Source organism: Nylanderia fulva, unplaced genomic scaffold (assembly GCF_048542155.1).
Source record: "Nylanderia fulva isolate GAGA-0341 unplaced genomic scaffold, ASM4854215v1 Scaffold14, whole genome shotgun sequence".
In the NCBI taxonomy this organism is placed as follows: Eukaryota; Metazoa; Arthropoda; class Insecta; order Hymenoptera; family Formicidae; genus Nylanderia; species Nylanderia fulva.
Genome location: NW_028189622.1, coordinates 4,312,599 through 4,336,174, shown reverse-complemented (window position 1 = coordinate 4,336,174; position 23,576 = coordinate 4,312,599). Strand labels below are relative to the sequence as shown.

Sequence of the window (23,576 nt, the reverse complement as noted above, 5' to 3'; positions counted from 1 at the left end):
TACACGATTTTATTCGTAAAAAACGAAAAAATGCAATTATATTATAAAAGGCCTTTTATAAATATTGTCTGCGCATGCGCGTCAAAGGCACCGAATCGTGCAAAACGTAGCCATCTATATTACGTATATATTCTATGGTTTATAAAAGTATGGTTATGGCGTCTGTGTATTTCAAAATACGATTTTGCCTGGATTTGATGTAACCGTTGCTATCAACAGGGTGGCGTGAGAGAATTTGTAAGACTTGTTACTGGTAAGAACCTGCGAAATGTCAGACGGCGAAGATGATTTTATGTGCGAGGAGGAGGAGGATTATGGCCTGGTAAGTTTTCTTCCGGAGTATCATTTTTGATGATCATTTTTCCGGTTCGCAGTGAGGTTAAGATTCCACGAACTGTGTTGTGTATGTAGCATGTAAAAATAGTACGGAGATTCCTTGCGAAAGATCTTTTTCCACGACAAACTCCGTTTATCATTAAAAATCCGCGATTACGCGAATACGTTCGATTATTCGTTTATTTGGGTTATGTTTAGCCGCTTTTTCCTTCGTATTTTTACTAACAATAAGTATATTATTTGGCGAATATTACAGTTTCAATTGTTTTCTAATATAACATGTATTTTAGGAGTATTCTGAAGATTCTAATTCTGAACCAGATGTGGATTTAGAAAATCAATATTATAATAGTAAAGCTCTCAAAGAAGATGATCCAAAAGCTGCTCTACAAAGTTTTCAGAAAGTGTTGGATCTGGAAGGCGGAGAGAAGGGAGAATGGGGCTTTAAAGCTTTAAAACAGATGATCAAAATTAATTTTAAACTGGTATGTGTCAAAAATATATTAATAGCTGCAGTCACAAGATGCTACAAATAATTCTTCTTTCTTTATTAAAAGAAAGGCGAAGACATGTTTCAGAGCATTTGTAGCATATCCCTGACCATAGCTATATTTATTGAGTATTATACTCATTCAGCTTTAATTATATAGTACGAATTAAAATAATATATGTATATTTTCTTTTTAGTCCAATTACAAAGAGATGATGGCGAGGTATAAACAATTGTTAACCTATATTAAAAGTGCAGTTACTAGAAATCATTCGGAAAAATCAATAAATTCTATATTGGACTATATTAGTACATCAAAAAATGTAAATACATTCAACAAATATATGTTGTAGCTTTATAAACTTTGCTCTCTATTTAAGCAATTTTATTAAATAGATGCACATCTATTTTATTACTTACATTTTCTATTTTTTTTATTAATTTTCTTTTATACACATTTTTCAATTCTAAAAAATGAGTCCTTTTTTTTAAGATGGAATTATTGCAAGATTTCTACGAAACAACATTAGATGCATTAAAAGACGCAAAAAATGATAGGTTATGGTTTAAAACAAATACAAAATTGGGAAAACTATATTACGATCGTTCAGATTTCAATAAACTGGCAAAAATATTAAAACAACTTCATCAAAGTTGTCAGGTATGTATATATATAGGCATATGTAAAAATATAGTGATAAAATATTACACATATACACTTATATATATATATATATATATATATTTAACATATACATGTTTTTTAGACTGATGATGGAGAAGATGATTTGAAGAAAGGAACACAATTATTGGAAATTTATGCCTTAGAAATACAAATGTATACAGCACAAAAGAATAATAAGAAATTGAAAACACTTTATGAACAAAGTCTTCATATTAAAAGTGCTATACCACATCCATTAATTATGGGCGTGATTAGAGGTAAAAATATGAAAATTTAATAACAAGATTCTTCTTTTCTATATATACTGCTATTGCATTTTTATATATGCATATATACTATTCAGAAAAGCAAAATAATAAAATACTTGTATTTTTTTTCCAGAATGTGGGGGTAAAATGCATTTAAGAGAAGGTGAATTTGAAAGAGCTCATACTGATTTTTTTGAAGCTTTCAAAAATTATGATGAGTCTGGATCGCCAAGACGTACAACATGTTTGAAGTATTTAGTTTTGGCCAATATGTGAGTATAATTATCTATTGTTCACTGTTATAATTATTATCTATTTTCTATAGTATATTTATACATTTAATATATACATAATGTGCATTTTAGGTTAATGAAGTCTGGTATTAATCCATTTGACTCACAAGAGGCAAAACCATATAAGAATGATCCTGAAATTTTAGCAATGACAAATTTAGTTGTCAGCTATCAGAATAACGATATCAATCAGTTTGAATTAATTCTAAAACAAAATAGGAATAATATTATGGATGATCCCTTTATTCGAGAACATATTGAAGATCTATTACGAAACATACGTACCCAGGTATATAATTTCAGCTTACATTAAAAAATGTGAAAGTATAAGAGAAACACAATTTACAATATTTTATGATTCACTAAACGATTAAAATGTTTTATCTAATGTATATATATAATATATCTGTCATATTTATGCTATATATATCATGATATTTTACTACATTTTTATTACATTTGACTATTTTAGGTCTTAATTAAATTGATAAGACCATATACTAGAATTTATATTCCTTTCATAAGCAAGGAATTGAACATCGACGTTTCTGAAGTGGAAAGTCTTTTGGTATCTTGTATATTGGACAATACAATTCACGGTCGTATAGATCAGGTAACTATTATAATCTTTTTAAAATTCCGTTTGAAGTTATATGATATAAGACCACCAGACAAATCATATCAGATAATATCAGACTTGAAATATGTCTGATATTTCTTATTTATTAGGTTATTTAACATATATGATTCTTAGGTAAATCAAGTTCTCGAATTGGATAAAAAATCAGTATGTGCTGCACGTTATAATGCGCTTGATAAATGGGCAGGACAGTTGCAATCTTTGCATACAGCCATTGTGAACAAAATGTCCTAAATGGGCATAGTGGGCATGTAATCCTGCAATAAATATGAACGAATTTCACTTGTATAGTATATCATAAAAATCCTATACGAATATGTGAAATAATAAGATCTATTGTGATACAATAAATTTAGCATTTTAGCACAGGGACCCCATTTTTATATCCCGCGAATAAACTCTTTCCTAAATCCCAAATAAATAAATATAACGGCGGTTGTTAATTAAATACAAAGATAGAAAGGACAAATTAAATACAATATAACTAGAGTTAGTAGAAACAATAAATTTTTACCATAATATAGAGAAAAAGAGTTAAACGTTTCAATCTAAATTTAAGTCGTTCGTAAATTTTTATATAACCTTCCAACAATTAATTATATTTAACAACACAATTTTATTTTCTAAATTTTAATTGTTTAATTTCTTTCTATATGTATTAACATAAAGCATTGAAAATATTTGTCAGAATCCAATAATTAAATTCAATTATTCAATGCTAGATTTTAAATATTTTTAAAAATTCAATTATTATATTAAAATTATAGTATGTTAAAACTTACGCCATGAAAAAAATTTTAAGAACAAAATCTAATTTATATTGTGTTAAATGTTATTATATGTTATATTAATAATTAATATATTGATAAGAAATTAGCAGATTATAATCAAATCTATTCTGGGTCAAAATTAAAAAATTTTATGTATAAATGTGATAAAAAAAAGAATTGCCAAATAATCATGATAATGAGAGTGTCAAAAAATTTGAATTATTTATAAATAATTCCAATCCAAAAGAAGAAATTACTTATAAATGTATTTGTCGTAGGAATTTTATTTGTCTTTTAAGTTTAAGGCAAATATAATGTCAATAATAAATTAATCTTCTGTGAAGAATCAATATTTATACACAATATCAATATTTATAATTTATAATCAATATTTATGCACAATTAAAAGATCACATACATCGATGAATACGGAAACATCAAAGATAACAAAGTATTATTTATAATTTATGCATGACTATACACACACATATAATTATAACTATGTAAATTTGGACAGTGAAATATATTATTGTTTAAATTTACGGAACGATGCGCGCGTTGTGCTACTTTATCGATATATCGATATATCGATAATCAGCATGAATCATCGAGAATTTTGAATTATGAAAGTCGAGCTTGTTTCAGAGCGCACAGGACAGTTCAATTCAGTCGGGACAATTTAACTGACGACCGGGGATGAAAACGTTGCAGAATCTTAAATGAGGAGAATAGAGAAGACGTCGAGATACGATACATATGAGATGCTGTGTTATTCTACGTTTCCCTCATGTTTCGTCTGCTACGCTGCCGCTCGTTACCACTTCTCGCACGTATGTACATTTAAGTAAATCCCGAGAGAAACTAACAAACCTTGCCCCAGACGCGTGATGTATATGTATCCTTTGCAAAGTAACTCCACGCTTGTGATTATCAGTGACGCGATTGCAGAACATTCTGCGCCATTGTAATGACGATAGTTATACATATATATAAATAGATATTGAATGAAATTAAAATAAGAGGTCAAATTAAGAAGAATCAAATTCAAATAAAAATCACACACAAAAGATTAAAAAGGTTTGGGAGCGCTGTTTTTATAGTTTGTTTCGATGTTTCTAAATATATATTTTATCTTATTTCTCTAATATAATATTTTTTATAATAAGTCTCTTTTTCCGTCTATTTTTATTCTATTCTATTCTATGTTAATAAGAATATAAACAAGGATTATTATTTAAATAATAATTAAATGAACCGGCAGTTTCAATTAGCAGAGTTGCCAAAACCTCAAACATTTATATTTATATAAATATATCATGAATCATATCTATTGGCCACCCTGCTAATTTTAACCATCGATTCATCTGACCGCACATGGTGAAATTGACTCTAAGAAATTTAGGTAAGTTTGATTGAATACAAATATTACATTAACATACCTATGTATATACACATATATATGTATACATATATACTTATATATATTCATACATACAGATATATATATATACTCGTATATTATTCAATCACTTACTTAATATAAATATATTAAAAAATACCAACTCATATATATTATTATTATTAAATCTGTGTCTGAGTGTATATATATATATATATATATATATATATATATATATATATATATAATTAAATTTGTGTCTGTGTGAGTGTGTGTATATATATACACGCAGATTCAATAAATAATCTATGAATTGATATTTTTTAATATATTGATATATATTTTTATTGATATATATTTTAATATATTTTTAATATATGGCTAATTTGATTAAAATTCTTAAAAATTGCACATTAATTCTTGTTAAGATATCCGGTAGAATTTTTATATACTATACATGCTTAAATAATACAAATTGCCATTAGCGATTAACATTATTTTCTATACGATTTTTGATGTACGCCTCTGGTAAGAGCAATTCTAATAATTTTCATTCGATCAACCGAGTAATGGAACAATTCATATTGCCAATCCCATATCGAGCTTCATCTCGATTGCGTTCCTCGTGTTGCATTGTTGTTTTATTTTAGGATTGATGTGTTTAACGTTCGAAAATGCGCAATTACTTTTGGCATAACGATCTATGTATTATTTAAGCAAGCAAAGATTGCTAATTTGACAAAAGAAATCGAAATAAAGATAAAAATAAAAATAAGAGTTTTATAAAATTGATTTTAAAGATTAAAAATTTTTATTATACGCAATAGATTTCAATAAATTTCTCTTTTCATATGCCATTTTTAACATTGTATTTAGTTGAGTACATTTCAAGAGATCATCAGTGAAAAACATAATAAATATAATAAATATGTAGCACTATGCAAATAAATTCTAAAATCATGTAATAAATATCGTATTAAATAGATATTTGTTAATACGATTTTAGAATTTATTTGCTTCATAGACGCACAGATTAGATTTTCAACAACTTTTTTCTCAAATAAACTCGTGCAACATCAATAAAAAAAGATATTTAAAAATATGTACTGTTTATAAAAAATCACTATTTCATCTAATTGTAATACAATTTATCGGCAATATGCTGCATAAACATTAAAAACAACAAGATAAAAAAACGATATATTTCCCGTCACATTTTAAATTATAAATTTGAAAATAGGCCATGCACAACACGCTCTATATGTATAAGCGCAGAAAGGAATTAAAGCGGAAAAAAGTTGAGAAATGAAGGCAATCTGTGCGCTATTGTCCCGTGCGTCCGCTTTGATCGCCACGCAAAACAGCACGTGAATTAATTCTATTTTTGCAGAATTAAATCGCGACATACAATACATGCAAAAGGCGACGTCATCCACACACATACACACACGAGCGAACACAGTTGGGTATGAATATCGGAGAAGCGGACGATTTTGCGCATCCAACACGGACGAGCATTAGGACCAACCGCTGCTTCTTGCACGCACCATGTGATGCTTAAACGACGGGATATCGTTTGCCCCGAGTGGTACCACCATCCCTGTAAGTATTTTTCCAACACCCTTGTATATATACTCTGTACTTACTTTGACCCGCGCGCGCGCACGCCGCGCAAATTGTTAATTACTGGCCATTAGCCTATTAGAGGCACGTTCGATTTAATTAGCTTGAGACTAATTTTATTGCTCTCTCGTTAGCATGCTGCGGTCGTATGTACGAGGTCACCCCTTTTTCGTTGTGGTCCAACCACGTACGTGCATATTACGCACGTGACGCGTCGAAACGCGCCATATACTCGCTAATTTATATTACCGTGAAATATTAAATGAGAGAGAAAGAGAGAGAGAGAGAGAGAGAGAAAAAAAGAGCGGAAGAAAGAAAAATTTAATTTTGATATTTTGCCTGCGATATTTTAATCCGAATATTTTCTAGATACCAAGAGACACAAGCGCGCATTCGGCATACTAAACTATATCTATCTGCATTTATAGTTTCACACGTGAACATGTAATCATTTCGCTGTAATTAAGTGCCAATTTTGAAATGGGTTCGCAATCAAGTATATTCATATAGATTTCGCGGGCAATTGTCAATGCTCGTAAACTACCTGCTAAATTTGTTTACGCCAGTCACAAAGTATTTACTGCCAACATTGGTTACTTTATCAAGCACGACAAAGCTGCTGGTACGACATAGAGGATATATTCTGACAAATAATGACACCGACACGAGCCAAAAACAGACGAAAATGTATATGTACAAATTATTAAATTTGCCTAAATTGACGCTTGTCGATTGAATAATAAATATCCGTTACTGTTACTGGCACCGCCGATACAGTAGCACAATTACTCAAACAACGATATGCGGGGGTGTAATTTAATTATTGCGTACACTGGAATTAAAACAGTTTTTTAACAAACATGTGATATTTAGAAAGAACAACATGCAACACGGGAACATTTATTGGAATAGATGACTATTACTGTAGAATATATGGTATTTTTAAACAACTGATATATGTATATGGTATATGTATTTATTATATAAATATATATATATATATATATATATATATATTTATACATATAACAAATTGCGTAAAAAAAATTCGTTAAAATTAAAATAGAAGACGGAACTTTTTTTATAAATGCAAAATCAATTTTCTTAAAAATGAAATTGTCCAAATATTAGTAAAGTTTAAAATATAAGCAATTAAAAATTAAACATAATTATTAGATAACTAAATTTTTAATAAAGTCTATCTTATATATATATATATATATATATATATATATTGCTTAATTTTGCAAACAAGATCGGAAGATATTGAAAAACATATCTTTGCTTAAATTAAATTTTAATAAAATTAATAAATCGAAAACATAATTATATCCGCAAAAGCAGCTGCATAAAAAAAGATTATATATTATTCGCTTTTACGAAATAAAATTTAAAATAGTATTTGATATAACACACATAGATTGTCACGACGCGCTTCACTTATTTACTGTCAAGGAAATATCAGCGGAATTATCCATTTCTCATGGACATAGTGTGTAAATCCTGTGTCTAAACGCAGGTACGACCGCTCGGTAGAATGGCACGGTTGGTTTCGGCTCCGTTACAAGCATTGTTATTCAGTCTACGTTTGTGCCTATGTAAATGTTGGTTAAGCCCACGCAGGTTGGCATATAGAGTCCCTCAGGCTCGTTCTATATCCGAGTTATGTGGCGTGAGAAGCTATAATCCCCGCTGCCTACGAACAGTTTCTCCCTTATCCGTGCTTAAGACGATATCTTCCGAAGATCTTAGTGTCCATTCTCGAAAATCCATCTGATTGGCTATCTCGTGCTTAATTTTATTGAGATACCTAGCTTCGTGGATGCCCATTAAAACCAATTTAGTAATTACGATTCAATTGCCTTTCATATAAATACAATGTTTTAATCTGCACCGTCATTTTCGAATTACATAATTACAAAATTTTGGCATTTTTAATTGGAGATGTCCAAAGTATCGAATAATCTAAAATTTCATAATTTTAATGTCGAATATTACAGAGCAACCTCAATTTTTTATCGCGCTATTAAATGATATATTTTTCTATTTAATTTCCTATTAATTACATTTTTTAAATAATTAATAGGCGTGTTTTTTTTTATTTTTATGCTTAAAAGACTTCATCAAAATAAACAAGAAATATTGACAACTGTATATGCAGTTCCTTTTGCGCCTTAAAGTCAAAAGACAATTTATTTATATAAAGACAAATGTAAATAGTACAGTTACTTGTGTTTAATTAATTAATTAAAGTGACGAGCTACGCACTGAATAGAGACGTCAAAAGGGTAAACGAGACGGTGTAAAACAAAGTCACGACTGTTCATGGTGCAGTGGTAAAAAAGAGCGATATAAACCGTAACTGCAAAGTAGCCTCGAGAAATTTTGCATAACGGTAAGATCGCGAAGAGAGAGAGCCTGTCCGTCAAAGAGTCGGACAAAGTCGAGAGCAAGGGAAAATCAAGGATGTACTTAAACATCTACGAAGCTTCTCTCCCTTTTCGTATTCCTTACTCTTTCTCTCTTCAACTTGTTTTTTGTCCTGCCGCGCGTTGCAACTGCAACTGCACACACGAACCGCATAAACGTGAAAGACGCGCGCGCTCGGCGCAGTCGCGGGAGTTAATTTAAGAGTAAACTTTATTTTTCATGTCTTTGCCGTTGGAGCGTGAGTCTCGTAACTTGGTGGAAAGTGGTGCGGGCTAAAAAATGAAATCCCGCGCTCCGAAGTTTTAAACCCTCTTTCGCGGCCCGGTAACTGTATGCAGGAAAGAAGGACAAAGAGAGCGGTAGACAGACAGACGAGACATTTTGACGAAGTTTCCATGCTCTTATCGTATCATCGCGAGGAAACATTCTCACTCTACGAGATCATGAAAGAGATGGAAATCATCTTTTTATACACGAATTAAAAATTAAAATAAAATGACTATATTTGGACGACGTAAATCGAAATGAACAACGAGAATATAAAATAAAATAAAAAATTTACATTGTGAGAAATTTAATATCGTTTTTCGAAAAAAAAAATAATATATCGCGATGTTATACATTTGCAGCATATTTTGCATACGTATTTAACGTAATTGAAATAAATATCTTTCCGTTCTTTTTTTTGTTCAGTTAATGAAATAATCATTCGTTCCACTCGTATCACTCGTCTATTATCGCATCGACATAATGAAGCGAAAGAAATCTGCGCCCGTCGGAGTAATTCGATCGAGTCGGACGATCGAGATTAATTCCGTTAATTAATCGCCGAAGAAACGTGGTGAAATGAAAAGCGTCCATTATTCGCGACAAGATCGGTGGCCGGACGAGGGTGCCGCCGAGCACTCTTTGAGCCCTTTCCAGTCCGTGGCCTCGCCAGAGCTTCATTCATCTCAGGAAATCCCCCTGAAGTGGCCTCCTTTAAATTGAAACTCAAATACACACTCTTAAAGAGCGAGCGAAAGAGCCCTTGAGGCGCCGTTGAGCCCATTCGAGACGGTTATTTTTCACACCATGGTCGGAAGAGGTTCGTCGTCGTATACCTACTAACGAGTGACGCTATACGATAAGATAACTATTACAGGAAATCGATTCTGCCCGCCGTTAACCGCGATAAATACGCGTTGTATGGTCAGTTACGCTTGGCGAATTATCATTTATCGAGCATTAATACAAAATTATTTGTCTGAATGTAATTAGATATCATATATTTATTAATCATATGATGTAAAATAAGACCATCAGGATATAATTTGCATAAGAATATAATTTGATGCATTTTTAAAAGTAATCTATAATTTTATTATATATATATATATATATATATATATACATTATATATAATTATATTTTATTTATACAGGGTGTCTGACATAAAGTGTCACACCGAAAATATATACAAGTAGATCTCGTTATTTGGAGATGATTTTTCCTCAGCAAAAATGTCGAGGGAAGCCATCATTTTTTGGATGTTCCCAATTTTTACCATCATGTATCTTTATAACTGAACCTTAAATTAAAATTTTATTAAAGTAAACTCTACTTGAATTAATTGGAGAATGTGGTTTTGTTAATATTTTATTTTCACAAGGCTTAGTTTGCGAAAAACCCTTTATTTTCAATCACTTATAACTCGAAAATTATTAATGCTTCTATATTTTTGCTGAGGAAAAATTGTCTCTAAATAACAAGATTTACTTTTATATTTTCGGTGCGACACCTTTATGTCAGACATCCTGTATAATTTTATATATATATATTAATGATCAATATATATTATAATATATATAACATGTAATAAATATTCTTGTCGAAATAACATATTACGATCGTGTGATTGATGAAAGGAGGAATTATATATATGTATATCTTTTTATGAAATCGCAACATCTCATTTTTCCTTTATATACGAGAGATAGTTTTTTTTCTGTTGCCATATCGGTGGATCAAGGATTACATTTTTGCAAGCTTCTCTTCACATTGTTATCCTTCACAGATATCAGCCCACATTGCAACTACGCTTCACTCGCGATCCTCTTTTTCGTCTTATTACCTCTGATGCCTGTTTATACGAACATGACTAAGGCTCGCGCGCCATCGCCGTAATTAGGATATATCACCCGGAAGACGCTTTACCCTTTTTCCGGTGCATCGTGAAAAATACAACTTCGCCAGCGTTGTATCGTCCGACCGAACCGTAAACGGCGAACAAAATTTTGTCACCCGGTCTTAGTGAAGTGAGTTACATCTCACATGTTTTTCTCATTTTTTTCTCACTTTTCTTTACTTATCGCTCCACGTATCTCGTTACGCCTTTATTTATCGGTTACGTATTCGATCGTAAATGCCGGGAAATGGATGCACGCGCATCCCTTGAATTCCGTGAGATTCCGCTGCCGCGTGTGCACTATATATGTTTGTATGTGTACGTGCATAATTTGAAATTCAAATTTAGATCGACCGCCCGATCTGAGAGATGTTATCCTTCTGATTTTTACGACGCTCTCGTTCGTTCGTTCGTTCGTTCGGTGCAGCACTTGCGGTCGTAGCTTGCTCCAAATTCGATTACGCATTTAAGTCGCTCTTCAAGATACATCTCCGCCTTTAACATTCATTACGCCCTGATTGCACGGTAGACGCAATGAAGCGTGTGATTAACCGCACGATGAGATTACTGGTGACGGATTATGCGAATGCGACAGTGTAGCAATACGTGCGCATTAATATGTGTTTTGCACAATAAACGTTTTACCCCGATAACGATGTAACACGCGAATAATATTCTATGACACTCGCGCGTAATCAACAATATCGTCAACGCGGGTATCATCGACGTATATATACCTACTATGCACATCAAAAGTGTAGTTGCAGTATATTTGATTATATATTGTACGAAATTAATAATTATATATTTTTTACTAATCACGATACTGACAATTCTCTCATCAATATCTATTTCGATAGTCGTTCTTCAAATGTGAAGCGATTATATTTAGAGAGATAAATGGATTGCTTTTTTTTATATTATATCTCTCTCTATATATATATTACATTGAAAATTAACACGTTAAAAAAGAATTAGTTAAATATTAGCTGTTCATTACAACCTGAAATTTAGTTATCATGGTAACTAATATTTTTTAGCCATAGTTTAATGAAGAATGTAAAAAATATTAGTTGTCATAGCTAAAATTTAGGCATGATAACTAAATTTCACGTGTAATATATGGACAGGTAAAATTTAACTATGATAGCTATTTTTTTCCGTGAAATTCACAGAAATGATGACGAACCGCGCGATTAAAGCGTGTTATTTTGTATTACTATAGTGACAATGTAATTTCTACGACATACGCATGGATATACAGGTCAAAGCGCTTAATTCTCTCTTTACGTATACGGTGAATTATTTCGGACGTATTCTCTCCCCGTCACGATGCCACAATAGGGAGCGGGCGCGGAATCTCTTTTGGGAGAATTATTATATCGCAGCCTCGCGTGCGAAGGAAACGTGCAGTCGGTGGCGCGATGACAAAGAGCGCATCCGTTTTTCCTCGGCAACGTGACGACACGTCGCCTAAGCGTATAATCTCTCAAGTATTGTTCGCATCTTCCGTCGATTTATCCAACTGCTAAGGTGGAAAAGGTGCGCGCACGCCACCCCGTTGGCCGTCCACCCTCTGTAAGGAGGACGCATGGGGAACGAAAACACATCTGCCAGTTTTTAGCGGCAGCGCCATATATCATAAACGCGAGTGAAACGTTAAGAGCGAGAGAGGGTCACCGCCTGGACCATCTATCTTATATACGACTTAACTCCGATATGTACAGGGCGTTTTACAATACACGACGATATTCTGCAAATTCTTGCGAATCGGATGCAAAGGATCAGCCGAATTTTCGCGAATGTACATAACGTTTTTGGATTTTCGCGCGTTGAATTTCTCCGAATTAAATTAGAATTTTATGAATAATAAACTCGACGACTTTCTCACTTTCGATTCATATTCTTGTAATTATCGAATTATGAAATTAGTTTATTGTTCCTCCGTTCTTTGTACCCACCCACTCTTTTGTAACTGAAACACGTTTATATCATTTATATAAATTTTCTTCATCGCAGTTACTTCTGACAATCGGTCCATGAAACACTCTGTACAAGCGCACAAAACGGCGAACATATCTATATATATATATATATAGTATATAGGAATTCATGTAAGTGGACAACATACGTTTTCACGTCCGTGTTGCGTGTGTGTGTGTGTGTCTGTAAATGTGCACTGCAGATGTACAGATACCGTATGTTCCAATATTAAAGCAACGCCGTAACGCAATAATGCCTCGACAACACTGATCCAAGATAGGAGCAGTTTTTCTTGGTTACGTCGACGGTGTTCCATCTATCGCATATGAAGCTTCGTGCAAACTTTGTCCCCGGACGACGACAAATCATCTGGAGATAAACGACTCTACGCCATAGATTTTGGCAGATCGTCTAAAAATTCGTTTACTGACAATGAGAAAAAAATTAAACGATTCATCATAAACCATTGACGATCCCCGCGATGGAATTAGAAATGTCGAAATAAAAAGTCTTTAACTACATGTAGAAAAATACAAGCAACAATTTTGTGTTTAATTGTCAAATTATTAAATATAACTTGCTTCTGCTCGCAATCAGCAAAGGGGCATATTGCTAACGAGATTGTCAATTAGAAAATTAATCCATTGCCTCCTTATTATTAAATCAAATATTTATAATGTGTACTTGTTAATTTATTTATTTATTTTTCGTACAAATAGATAATTAAATATATTAATTGAGCAATACTGAAAATATGCAGAGATATTGGTTGACATATTCATAGAAAAATAACAGTGACGGATTTTCTCTCCTTCTATATGTATATATATGTATGTATATATACATATGTATATATAATATATATAGACAAAAATTTTAATTTCAGAATAACACACACCGTGAGAGCGGAAAACGAATTGCGAATTAATCCAACCGTGAACTCGCGGCGCGCGGATGAAAGGGCTCTGACGTATTGGTAAATTTCTCGTCGGAATCGCGCGGAATCCTCGACATTTACATTTTATGATATTTGTTGAGTCCTTCGACCCTGCTTTGGCTCTCTCGCGGGGAGGGATGGGAAAAGTACGAAGGTGGAGGAATGTTACGAGAGCCTTAAGCCAAACCATCCCTCCGTTCCCACACAAATATTCTTACGAGGGACGTTTCCCTCCCTCTCCATCTCCTCTGACATACCGCTGTGTATTATCCATGTGATATATGTGCCGTGAAAAAAGCTACCGGGATGCTCATTATCGTGATAAAAACTGGCGATGCGCGCTTTGAAAATCCGCAGCGGTGTTTTATTTTATCCTTTGAAACCGTCGTACGGAATATTCGGTAGAAACGAACACACTTCACTTATGAATTTCCGCCCGAGGATTTATTTTAAATTATAATCTATCACGGCGAGTATATCCATTTGAAAATTATTTAAAATTTATATTTTTTCTCGAATTTTCTTACAAAATAATCCAGTCAGAAATGTGAAACATATCCAATATTAACTCAAATCGTCAGGAAAAATAATCGTCAATTTTAATATAATTAGAAAAATTAATTAGTGCATTATATTTATAAAGTGTAAAATTGTTTCGTGTGTGCGCTTTCTTTTTTAATATACATAACTTTCCAAGATAAACTATACTGACCGGTTTTATAGTCTGAACTTTTGGATATTTGTCTTATCTATATAAGACTCATACATACATATATTATATTATTAAATTTCCATAATATAATGAATATATATATATATATAAATATATTCACATACAGCTAATCCCACAAATGCATCGCACGTAAAATTTATGTTCATAAATTTACGCTCTTTTTTTATGTATGCGAATATAATTGTTATCGCATTAAACATCTGTTAACGAAAACTCCATGGAAAATAACCGGTATAATATGAATTGAAAAAAAATCGAGAGAAAAATTATTTTTTCCTTCATCGAACGAGCTTCGCATGCAGCTGCGACTTTTCATATGTTTCTCATTCGAAAGTTAAATATTATTACAAGTCCAATGAAATACCGTTTCTGATATGGAAACTTGGTTTTGTCGAATTAGCCTTTTTCCACATTCCAAGCTCAGCGACAGGCAATCTGCTATGTATGACGCGACACTGGCAAATCAAATATGACCCAATTCTGTCAGTCGCGGATAGTCGAAAGTATTCGTACATGTTCGAGGGTTAATACCGAAAACCCGGAATGCCAGAGGCCCGTCTAAATGATAACCGAACAGAGGGGCCGGCGAAATTCTAATCGAGCGTAGCCGCATTCCGAATCGGACGACAATTAACCGCCTCATCCTGAACATTCTCTCTCTCGCGGCGGTTTCCTTTTTTTTTTTTCATCCTTCTATCGCGCAGAATATTTCGAGCCAATGAGTAGTCACCTATGTGTTACCTGCCATTAATCCCAAAATAATTACGCGCGCGCGCGCGTGCACGATACCGCGGTACCGGTTATTGTTCCTCTGATATCTGGATCGCATAAATACCGCTATCCGTTGCATTCATTCGTGCCGTTATCGTTGCAACAGCGGGCATTTATTACGTCGCTGACCGTTCGCGTGGTTAATTCCATAATTGAACGGACGCCGATACGCGCGTCTACCCTATATTCGCTAAAAGATTATGATATCCTCCGAGAAGGACGAAAGAGATTGTGTAACACCGAAAACACTCGCTTTCACATTTTCAGTTTGCGTAATTCAGCGAGCGTTAAAAAAAAGACAGAGAGTTTGAAAATCTTTTCAATAAAGCGTTTTAAATACCTATATAATTCTCCCATCTGCGCTACCATTTTATATAACATAACGTAAATTTTATTAATCCACACAAGCGTGTGCTGTGAAACTCATTTTTCCTTTCGCAGTATCAGGTAGATAACGCGGTAGATAAAACTGTGCTTTGTATCGATAACATAAATTTCCCGAAAAATCTCGCAATAACTAATACGACTCTCTCGACGAGATCCATACTGTAACACATTTATTAAACAATTTTTATATAATGGAGATGAATTGTAAGTTAAAAATAGTTAAAATTTTGCAGATTTTAACGTAGCAAAAATGTTCATATCATAAAAATATGTATATATAAAAATCAAGCGCGATACTCTCTTTCCTTTTCCAATATTTTAAATCTTATAGCAAGCAGATGTTATCTTGGTGATAGAAAAATTCTATGTCACAAATTGTATCTATAATTTATTTTTATGGTATATACGAGACATTGTAAATGGTATTTTCTGGAAAAAGTTAAGAGTTTTCTATCTCTCTCTCTTCCATTTTCGACGTGAAAAAGCATGATTGCTTTCATACAAAACTCGCGTCTTCGCGACGCGTTGCCCTTTAAAATGCAAAACATTTCAGCTTGCAACAAAATGCACGCCAGGAGCGCATCTTCTCTTTTTTCAAATCGTTCGATCCAGAGCTCAAGAGAGATCAAGTCGCAACCGGAAGCGTCATTAATTCCGTTGTTAAGTCAGCAGGATGTCCTCTCGTACGAGAACACGAAAGGAGTATAAAATGCGAAACTGGGGTGCTTTCCCTCTCATCCCGCTCTAACGAGGCACGTTTTAATCATCTCTGTTTTAATAACCATCGGAGACCGCAATGTCGAGGGGACAATACACCCTTTTCCTCATCTCTCTCCTCGCATATCCGGTCTCGGTACACATAGAGGACGTTCTTGCCGCGCGCGACCGTGGGAATCTCGTTCTGCCCCGATGAACAAACTGCGCCGACCGAAACGAATTTCTCATTTGCACCGCGACCGGATTGACACAGCCCGCCGGACAATAACCGATTCAGCGGACTCATTTAAGGTAAACTCAGCCGGCGGATCGACCCGTGATACGTGATTTCGGTCCGTTTCGCCCCCATTCGAGTGGACGAATGTACACAGAGACGGATTATTATGAAATTATACGTGGATCAAGCGTCGGCGACGGGGCCGGTGGTGCGCGACGAATTCGAAGGGCGGGTCCGATATATAGATGGATATAATTTTAACGTCAGCGGTTCGCGACAGACGCCGGCCGCGTGATGTTTCGCCCGTCCGATAATTGAAGCGAGTATGATCTCGAAATTCGCTTGGCCCGACGAGCCGTAACGAGAATTTAAATATTATGCGATGGAACTCTATTAAACCGTGATCTCGTGTTAACGGATAATTATTACCGTGAGGGTTAATATCGCTTAAGAAACGTACACTGCGAAACATTGTAGGAAACATCATTTTGCCCGTCCGATGATAATGATTCTATGAAAATATTCATGTTTTTACTTTTTGATATTTATTATTACCTTGTGCGATCAAAGATATCATTTATTTCTTATCTTTCCATCGAAGATTATTGCGATATAATTTTTTTACATAATATAATTGAATTGAACATTCCTCTCTCTCTCTCTCAAAGAAATAATATAAAAGTTTTTGTATTTATAAAATTTGATAAAAAAATTCTCCTAAGATTCCGATGTTTGATTCTACAAGACGGCTATAAAAAGTAATTTTATTTGTATTTCAGAATGTTCGCAGATTATGTCATTTTAATCGTTTTCGAATACGAACGTACGGGAAGGGATTATAATGAGATTACACGCGGATCAACGTCGCGGCATAGCCAACATCGCTGTGTGACGATTGCGAAAAGCGTTTCATAATTTCATATTGATTATTCCGGGTCCTCTTGTCGCACGTGATGTTACGTTCATTCGTGATAATTAACTCGATTATTAACGAGTACTGCTATGGAAAATGATTCTTGCCGTCGGCGCGCTTTAATCTGTGGTTTTTAAAAACGTTCGTCCGGTTTTTTACGCTGCGCCAGCTTTGAAATTGTGGCAGAACGTAGAGAATGAATGTTGAGTTAGCATTATTCACTCTTCTTAATCCTTCTATAGTTTGAGTCTTTATTTATAAAGATAACGATTATCTTATTCAACTCTATTTTTACACAGTAGTAATTACGTTGGAAACTTTTGGAAAATTTCTGAATAAACCAGTTTTAAGATCTTTCTTGGATTATCAATTCTTATATTTTAAATCATAAATTATGATTTTATTAAAAATATTTAAAAAAATATAAGATTTAAAAATTGCAATATATTACACGGATATTAGAAATTCCTGTAATGCGGATAAAATTCATATACGTTAAAGTATATAGAATATAATAATTTAATAAAATTAGCGAGATATTATATGACGTAGCAGATAAAGAAGTGAGTATAATTACGGTGATATTTGAATATTAATATTGATTATTAATGATGATAATAATGACAAATGATGACAATCGGTTTCTCCATCTTATTGAGTCGTAATATTTCGACATTTGCACAACTTATCGAGATATTCAGGAGTCTCTCATCACCGATATGAACGTTCGCGCCTCCGGGCGCAATAGCATGATGTAGATAGTTTAGTTGAACAGCGGCTTGGTGTTAATTACGCTATGAGGGTATAGATAAGTCTGTTCGCACGTAGTTCGTCGTATCGCAGTTGTGCGGACGTTAATCAATTACTTTGATTGGATTCGTAGAGTGGATTGCGCGTGCAAAAAGTGAACGCCAATGTTGATCCTATGCTACGAATGCACTAACGATTATTGCCGCTATCGGCCGATGCGGCTGCAAGAGTCACGCGATCACGCGATAATTTTATTTGCGATCGCGGGAATATCATAAAATCGATCCGCCTGATTTACCCTATTGCGTTTTCCAGGAAAGAGAAAGAATTTCTTTTTTAAAGAATCGTGAATTCTCTCGATAATTATCGGATACTTGAGAAAGCAGTCGAACGCAACTAGAACACTTATATTAGATAAAAGTCTTTTATATAGAATGATAAAACTGATAATAGAGTTTACTTAAATTGAAACTATTTTTATATCTCGAAAACATTTTAGATAAAATTTTAATTTTCTAATTTTAGTGTTTTTTCGATACTTTTACTTATTTATAACTATAACTCAAACGCTTTTTATTAATAGCTGTAATTTTCATCAAATCTCTCTCTTATCTCTCTTTCTATGCAGTATTTTATTTAAGAGTACCTTTGCGTAATTAACTGCAATGCGTTAATGAAATTAAGATCGCTCGTCTCGTTATGTGTTTTGCACGATTCTGATTTCGCTGTATTTTCCAAAGTTTACTTGCGATGTGTCAATGTGGAAATGTTAATGAGCATTACGCTAGATCTAGACCCCTAGGAAAATGTTAATTAGCCACCATCTCTAACGTTTCGCTTATTACATTTCCACAGCGAGTGCCGTGTGGTCTCGTTTTACATACGCTTTGGTGTCGATATATTTTACTACCCTGACAGTTTCCGTCAAAGCGTTCATTACTGTATTTGCTATCTCTTATCAAGAGCCTAAAGATATTAGTTATAATATAATTAACGTTTTATGGCGACATTAATTGGCCATAAGCACGATCATAAATAAATTAATGATTTATTTAATTCACACACTGTAAGTTGACAAACACAAAGCTAAGCGCATATAATTAATGTGTTACAGAATACTTGAACATTTTTTATTAATATGTTACACATATTTTTTAATTTCACATTTTTAAAGATCTTATTAACGCGCGTTTCGAGTTTTGTACATTATTTATCCGATAATACCAATCGCTTAAAAATTTATCCCCTTAAACGTATTGCAAATCGGATAAATTTCACTGCTGTTAAATCTAATCGTAGTACTTATGTTATAGTGATACTGAAATTAACAATTGCAATCAACGTGAAATGATTCTAAAATAGCGCGTATTTTAAAACCCCTTACGCTGATGCCATTTCATTCGGATTATTATCGTGTTTATTTGGTATTAAATGGATTTATCATTAATTCAGATATATACTTTCGATCAGTACAGAGGAAAATTTATTAATAACCGTCCTTTAATAAAAGCGAAATAAAATCTGCGCACAATACACACGTGCGCGCGATGCGCCTACCGGTTCGCTGCCGTCGATAATTGATAATTTCTGGATTCCGTAACGTGACGTAACAGTACGAAATTTGCGGTCCGACTTTGGACGTCGTCGTTGATTGCCATTGCATATTACAACGACCGCCACGTAAGCTGACAAATTGCAACTAGCTCATTGTGCCCCCATAATAAGTGGTAATCTCCTAATTTCGCTTCGTTATAGACGGTTCGATTATCCCCGCGTCTCGTTAATTTGACTGCGCAGGCAGCCTGCAGGAAACTGCATTCACATTAACTGCTTTGGGGTACAGTGATGTCGCGTGACATCATATCCGGCCTCTAAGCACAATCAAATTATCACTGCACACGTGACAAAACAACCGATGCTGCTCCCTCGCTGCGGCAAAACAACGACCGCCTCTGTTGGCCACCCTCTGTTCTATGCCTCGTGTCGACTAAATTAACTACTTAATTAAACTAGTACAGTAGGCAAGCATGCGCGCGCCGCGGTGTATACTTTCGGCCCGTATATTTCTGCGCGCGGAAAAAATCGACGGTATCATGCAAGTGTATTCGGTATGTTTGTCGACAGAAAAAACGAATGATATCGACGTAAAACGGTAATTAAATTCTATATTTTAACCTGTGTATTTTTCAAGATAATGATTTAGCAATACTATAACATGCTACTTTCTATATTTGCGAAGAGTATCTCGAATTACACACACATTAGTTGATTATAGAATTAAATTATTACCGAAATTCAAATTATCGCGTATAATTGAATATTACCTTAAAGAATTTAATAAAATATTTATAGATTTAAATTTGAATTCAAGCATAAAATATTCTCTATGCTGTATTCTTATTTTATCTTCTTAACTTGTAATTAAAAGATGGATGCTCGCGCGAATAATCTTGGTAATTACAGCTCGACTCGATATTATCAAAGCGGAAGTTTCGAATATAAATATTTCAAGATATTTTTTTGAATCACGTAATTATACTTAAATTATTATTAATTGTACGTGCCATCTTTCAGTAAATCTAACTTAAATTTTCTTTTTATCATAATTCAGCAAGTTAAAAAAAAAACTACTACGATAATGAAATTCAAATATTAGCATACAACAGATATAATTGAACATACATTGTTAAAATATTTGAGAGAAGTGGTTTGCTATACAATTTATGATTATGCATCGCGAAAGGAGTTAAACAAGCGTACTCTATATATTCACTGATATGCAATTAAATTCGAATTTCATTCATATTTATATACTTCACTTTTCAAAACAATATCTATCTACTTACAAAAAATGTTCCACGATCAATGTGATATACGAAAATAACAGATGCATCTGATGCGCAAGCTTTTATCATATGACGGCAGTGCATATTGATCTTCTGATATTTTTGTGCCGATGAAAAGCGACCTCCTCGTACTTGCAAAACTTTGTACTTTTTATCGGGCGTACTGCAACATGTCTCCCTGTGACATCGCGGGAGAGAAAGATAATCGCAAACTACGTGCGAAATCGCGCATATCTCGCGTGAGGAATGAAAGAAGCGGAGAAACGCTATAATGTAACGTATCGGGGGCGAGAGAAGGAGAGAATAAGAATGCGCCGCGGGTTTTCAAAGGTTTCCACGGCTTCCCGTGGGGGATAACGACTATACTACGGCGATTCCGTGGAGGCTGCGGGATATTTCAAGGCGGGACCGGGCGTCGTTGAATCGTGCATTTTACGACGGCTCCTTACGGGACCTTCCAGCGCGCCGATATCCTTCGCCGGTGTTGGTGGTAGCCTTTCCGTGTGTCCTTTTAACATGCAGCCTGCGCCATCGAGGGATGCGAACAATACACACCGACGCAGGGGTGGCGGGGGTGAAGAAAGTACATACGTCTGGAAATTTTATGTGATGCTCGGGGAAAAAAAATTTTTCGACCGCGCTAAACGATGAACTTCTGCCGCGATATCTCGCTTTAGAGCGAGAATTTTGACAGCAGGCAGAGTTCGAAGTTTTAAGTAGTTTTAAAAATTAAGCAAGTTACAAGCGCGTCCGACCTTTGCAGTTGTAAAATATTTAACTGTGGACATTTTTCGCGTTTGGATAAAAATCTACATGTACATTTTTATTCTGCTTTTGTCAGATTTAGGTCGACAATGTTTCTTTTTTTGAGATTTATAAATTCGTTCGTATTAAATGTGAACGATAATATGTCAAATTATATATATATATATATAAGTGAATTAACAAATTGAGATTGTAAATGCCATCTCTGTGAAATTCTTGTACTAGTTGGTACTTAGTGTCCAAATCATTGAATATTGCATTAGTAAAATCTCAAGTCTGAAATATCGGACTCGTTATTACACAAGCCGAGCATGTCAAAGATGATTTATTAAGCTCCATTAGAGGGTGGCTCGGTCTAACGAGTAAAACAAATCCGCCACGCTTTTCCAGCATGACGAAAATGAATTACGGATCTCCGCATTGAAGATAGATCCTCGCCAAAGATTAACAGAAATTACAGAGAAGTCGGAGATGGTCTGTAAAACGGCTGTTTCGATTTATCAGTCAGCGAAATTCATCTTGCGTTATCACAAGACAAATTACTACCAAGTTCAAGCAAGAAAGTCTTCGTCAAGTATAAAGAAAAAAAAATATTAGACAAAAAAAGTTTTAGAAAAATATTATAAACTGCAGCTATAATTATTTGAAAATAACAACATACATATATATTTTCTATATATCAAATATGTTCCTCTATGACTTTATAACATTATATCGTAAGAACAATGTAATGAATATTGAAACAAGTTTGATGCTGTAGCTATGATCATTATATTTAAATTAGGAATACTCGTTTAGATCTAACGTAAACTTACCAGACTCTATACACGCGCATCTCAAAACAGGAGGCAGTAACGAAGATACGTGCATGAAGGGTGGTTGTAGTCTCTTGTAGCGAGGCTCGATTGATGCTCGCACGAACACGCATCCCCGAAAATCGGCTACACACACGTACGTGGCTGGCGTGGGCAATGTCCGGCGCGGGTAACAACATCGTCGATATCGACGAAGACTACACTGTGTGGAAACGATCGTTACCTCGGAAGTGTAGCCCGCAGACTATCCGGCGAGTGTATGCGCGCCATATGACGACGACGACGACGACGACGACGACGACGGCAGCCGTGTAACGGATATAAGTCCGGAGGATCCGTGTGGAGGATGCGCGGGTCGTTGTACGTGCCGGTCGTGGACGTGTTATTAGATACGGGAAGTAATGAGCTCTTGGGTATAATGAATTATGCCCGATATCGCAAATACCGCGTTACAACGTTGCGCGCCGGCGCGCGTCAAATATATATATCTTTGGTGCTTTTATTTAAATAAATATTTCGCTCCTTTTGTTACACTGCCTTCATTCGCATCTTCTTCGCGTAGCAATGTAATTTGTTTATTTTACATATATGTATTTATTTATTTTATATATATATATATATATATATATATACTCGTATATTAAAATCACATATATTTTCT

The 23,576-nt window shown here is 34.2% G+C and overlaps 1 protein-coding gene and 1 long non-coding RNA gene across 3 annotated transcripts in view; both read left to right on the top strand.

Annotated features, from left to right (window-relative positions):
* Positions 1-136: 136 nt before the first annotated feature.
* Positions 137-3,060, top strand: alien (COP9 signalosome complex subunit 2 alien). The gene is made up of 9 exons (XM_029300607.2): positions 137-322; positions 627-821; positions 1,024-1,149; positions 1,320-1,487; positions 1,594-1,768; positions 1,893-2,031; positions 2,125-2,341; positions 2,525-2,665; positions 2,807-3,060. The coding sequence occupies exons 1-9, from the start codon at positions 269-271 to the stop codon at positions 2,924-2,926; spliced, it is 1,335 nt and encodes a 444-aa protein (XP_029156440.1). The 5' UTR covers positions 137-268; the 3' UTR covers positions 2,927-3,060.
* A 1,017-nt stretch (positions 3,061-4,077) lies between these two features.
* The window catches only part of LOC114929307 (uncharacterized), a 245,511-nt gene continuing 226,012 nt past the window's right edge, over positions 4,078-23,576 (top strand). For both annotated transcript variants that reach the window (XR_014924140.1, XR_014924139.1), the window contains exons 1-2: positions 4,078-4,292; positions 6,252-6,463. This is a non-coding gene — a long non-coding RNA (uncharacterized LOC114929307). The remainder of the gene's footprint in view (positions 4,293-6,251; positions 6,464-23,576) is intronic.

Excerpts from the sequence above, each read along its gene's own strand:
- alien (XM_029300607.2), top strand. The coding sequence starts at position 269 with ATGTCAGACGGCGAAGATGATTTTATGTGCGAGGAGGAGGAGGATTAT. Across the intron at positions 1,488-1,593 it reads AACTTCATCAAAGTTGTCAG|ACTGATGATGGAGAAGATGA; the intron begins GTATGTATATAT and ends CATGTTTTTTAG. Across the intron at positions 2,342-2,524 it reads TACGAAACATACGTACCCAG|GTCTTAATTAAATTGATAAG; the intron begins GTATATAATTTC and ends TGACTATTTTAG.